The 3,607-nt window shown below is 36.3% G+C and overlaps 1 protein-coding gene across 1 annotated transcript in view; it reads right to left on the bottom strand.

The window, feature by feature from the left end:
* Positions 1–1,702: 1,702 nt before the first annotated feature.
* The window catches only part of LOC108749815 (histone-lysine N-methyltransferase SETMAR-like), a gene marked incomplete at its 3' end in the record, with an annotated part of 5,000 nt that continues 3,095 nt past the window's right edge, over positions 1,703–3,607 (bottom strand). The window contains exon 5 of the mRNA XM_018488792.1: positions 1,703–2,546. Within this exon, the coding sequence (XP_018344294.1) occupies positions 1,703–2,546 (844 nt within the window). The remainder of the gene's footprint in view (positions 2,547–3,607) is intronic.

Here is a 3,607-nt window from a genome sequence, read left to right as displayed (position 1 = left end):
GGAACTCGTCCAACACTTGAACATTGTGATATATTTTTTTGATAATTTGATCTGTACTTTCACAATGCCTCAAAGCTCGAAATTGTAGGTCTATTTATAGTGGGAACAAAAATCCATTTTTTTCTGTTTTTATGTGAATCATTTCAGAGATCATTCTTTTGTAATGCGAGCGTTCAGAATCTAATATTTTTGTATTCAGCCAATCAATCTCGTGATCAGTTTCAATTCTATGATTCGAGATAACCGAGAGGGAATTGACAGTTTTTTTCTTAATATCATTTATGTATTCTTTTATTTGCGTTTTTAATTTCCTTTTTGTCTGTCCCACATACGAATAATTACAATCTTTACAATTGATCTGATATACGACCTTGGAAGCTTCATCTTTTTTTATTTTATCTTTTCCAGTTTTTATAAACCTATTTAAATTATTCATCGGTTATATACAAATTCAAATTGAAACTTTTAAATGCTATGTTGAATTTCTGAAGTGTTATTTAAATAAGGAATCGTGAAATATTTTTTCATTACCGAAGAGTTACCGTTAGAGTTAATGTTCTGTTCACTTGTAGTATTAAAATTCTTTTTTCTGGAAAGAGTTTTTATTCTATTTTTTATGGTCTTAAATACAAATTGTAGAGGATACCCGTTGCGGAGGAGGGTGTTGATTAAGGATTCGATGTTAGTGTGATGGAATCTTGGATGGGTCAAAAATAATCCTGCCCTTGTCGTACAAAAGGTATTGTTCAATTCAATAAATTGGTAGAGAAGCTATCAGTTAATGCAACGAAGAGCCTAATGACATTTGTAAAAGGTTCGAGTCACTTTTCTAGAAAACTGGGACATTATACCAAAAAAAATTTAAGTTTTTGCAAAGAGAATGTCAGTCCAGCAAACCAAGGCCGGTGCCTTTCGCGTTAAGAGAGAAAGTCAAAAAAGAGATTGATCGTTTAATAGGAAAAGGAGTTCTGCAAGCGGTTGAAAATAGTGAGTGGGCAACGCCTATTGTACCAGTTCCGAAATCGAACGGTCAAATACGTTTATGCGGAGATTATAAGGTGATACTTAATCCGCACTTACTGATAGATAAGCATCCAATTCCGAGTGTCAAATTTACTTAAAATTACGTGGTGGTACGATATTTACAAAATTAGATTTAGCGCAGGCCTATCAGCAGGTAGAGTTAGATGATGAATCAAAATCGTTAGTCACGATAACAACTCATAAGGGTTTGTTTAGAAGTAATCGTTTGGGTTTCGGAATAGCATCAGCGCCTGGTTTGTTCCAACGCGAAATAGAAAAGATCTTACAGAACTTGGACGCAATATTCTTCGATGATTTAGTTATTACAAGAACTACCAGGGAAGAGCATGATCAAAATGTAATGAGAGTATTACAAAGATTATAAGATTATAGATTAGTTTTAAGTAGAGATAAATGTGCATTTGCGCAAAACAGTATTGAATTTTTAGGATTCGAGTTAAGCGCCAAGGGCATTCAAGCTTCAAGCAGGAAAGTTGACATAATTTTGAATATTAAAAAACCCGAGAACATTACAGAGCTCAAGTCGTTTTTTATATGTGTTATATCCCGACAAAACCCTCTATCTTTTTATTATAAATATTGGGTGGATCCATATATTCGTTCGGTTTTTGAAGGCTAAAATAAAACAAGTTTTTTTCATACAAAGGATGAATTTTAAAGGATCAATAATATATTCTCCGTTTTTGTTGATGACCTCTTGCCATCTTTCCAACAATTTCATTATTCCGCTCTCATAGAAGGTCTGCGGCTTAGAGGCGAAAAACCGGTCGAGGTACGTTTTCACAACTGTCTGATCAGCGAACGATTTCCCGTTGAGGGAGTTTTGCAGGGACCGGAACAAGTGATAGTCGGATGGCGCAAGGTCTGGTGAATACGGTGGGTGAGGCAAAACATCCCAGCCAAGTTGCACTAATTTTTGCTGAGTGATTATTGCGGTGTGGGGTCTGGCGTTGTCATGGTGGAATATGACACCTTTGCGATTGATCAGTTCTGGACGTTTCTGTCGCAATGCTTGATTCAATTTCGTTAGCTGCGTGCAGTAGATCTTCGAATCGATCGTTTTTCCCTGAGGAAGCAGCTCGTAAAACAGCACACCACGATGATCCCACCATATGGATAGCAAAATCTTCTTCGGATGCAGGCCGGCCTTCGGGGTGGCATTCGGCGGCTCGCCAGCGGTTCCCCACGATCTCTTGCGCACTATGTTGTCATAGATGATCCACTTTTCGTCGCCAGTCACTATTCGTTTGAGAAACGGGTCGCTTTCGTGCCGCTTCAGAAGTGAATTGCAGATGGATATGCGGTTGGCCAGGTTCTCCTCGGTCAGCTTGTGCGGCACCCAAACATCGAGGCGGGACACGTAGCCAAGCTGTTGCAAATGCCTTTGTATGTAGGTTCCATAACCTATTTTAAGTGTCTCCGCAATCTCTCGCACCTTTAGCGTCCGGTCTTGCTCAACCAGTACCTTGATATCATTCGAATCAACCTCGGTGGGCCGACCGCTGCGGGGTCCATCTTCAAGACTCGTATCTCCGGAACGAAATTTAGTTTTAAATTTTGATATGCTAGAAAGTAAATAAATGTATGCTTATCCCAAGTTGAAAGTATACTTTTAATTTAAATTATATATTTTTCACTAAGTTATTTGATTATATAATGTAGTTGCAAAATTTGCACATTTTGATGATTTTTTGAGCGCTACGTCTTTTTACTTCTCTGCTTAACGAGCCATCTCTATACATATGCTGTTCTACTGTTCCCAGGCCCCAGGACTATCACATGTTTGCAAAAAGCAATTTTCATTGATTTTATCAAAATATTTTTTTTGTATTTTAAAAGCTATCAATATTATAATATATTTAAATCATTTTTTTGCTTGTGTATCAAAATCATCTCTGATATCAGTCGCCTGTTTAAATAATTTTCTTTGTCAAGAATTTTTTTATTATCCCAGTCAAATTCGTGCGAGAATTCTAGTCTATACTTTATGATTATGGAATGTTGTGTCGTATTCCAATTTATATTCTTTTACTTCTTATGCTTGTTAATTTTTGTTTTAAACGTTATGTTTGTTTGTCTCATAAGATGCATCGTAATTTTTGCAATCAATTTTACAAACTACATTTGTATGAGATGTCCATGGGAGCCTGTCTTTAAATACTCTAATAAACTTGTTTAATTTGTTTATGCCTGTGTAAGCTATACATATTGATGCATTATTTTTAAAAAGATTTTGTTATTTTCTCTGATACATTAACAATAAACCGTAAAATAATGTTTTTTTGTATTAGGAGTATAAATAAGTTTCCGCCGTTTTTTATCAAAAATTGGGCATTTATTGTGAAAGAACGGTACCTAATATTTTATTCGAAGTATTGTCCATCGCTAGCCACTACTTTTTCCCATCTTTCTGGCAGCATGCGGATACCGCGTCAGAAAAACGCTTTATTTTTTGAAGCTATCCACGAATCAACCCAATTTTTGGTATCTTCATTTGATGTGAAGTGTTGCTCAGACAGGCCATGCGCCATCGATCGAAACAGGTAGTAATCAGAAGGAGCAA

Source organism: Trachymyrmex septentrionalis, unplaced genomic scaffold (genome assembly GCF_001594115.1).
Source record: "Trachymyrmex septentrionalis isolate Tsep2-gDNA-1 unplaced genomic scaffold, Tsep1.0 scaffold32, whole genome shotgun sequence".
In the NCBI taxonomy this organism is placed as follows: domain Eukaryota; kingdom Metazoa; phylum Arthropoda; class Insecta; order Hymenoptera; family Formicidae; genus Trachymyrmex; species Trachymyrmex septentrionalis.
Note: the sequence above shows the minus strand (reverse complement) of the source record. Positions and strands in the feature narration are given on the sequence as shown.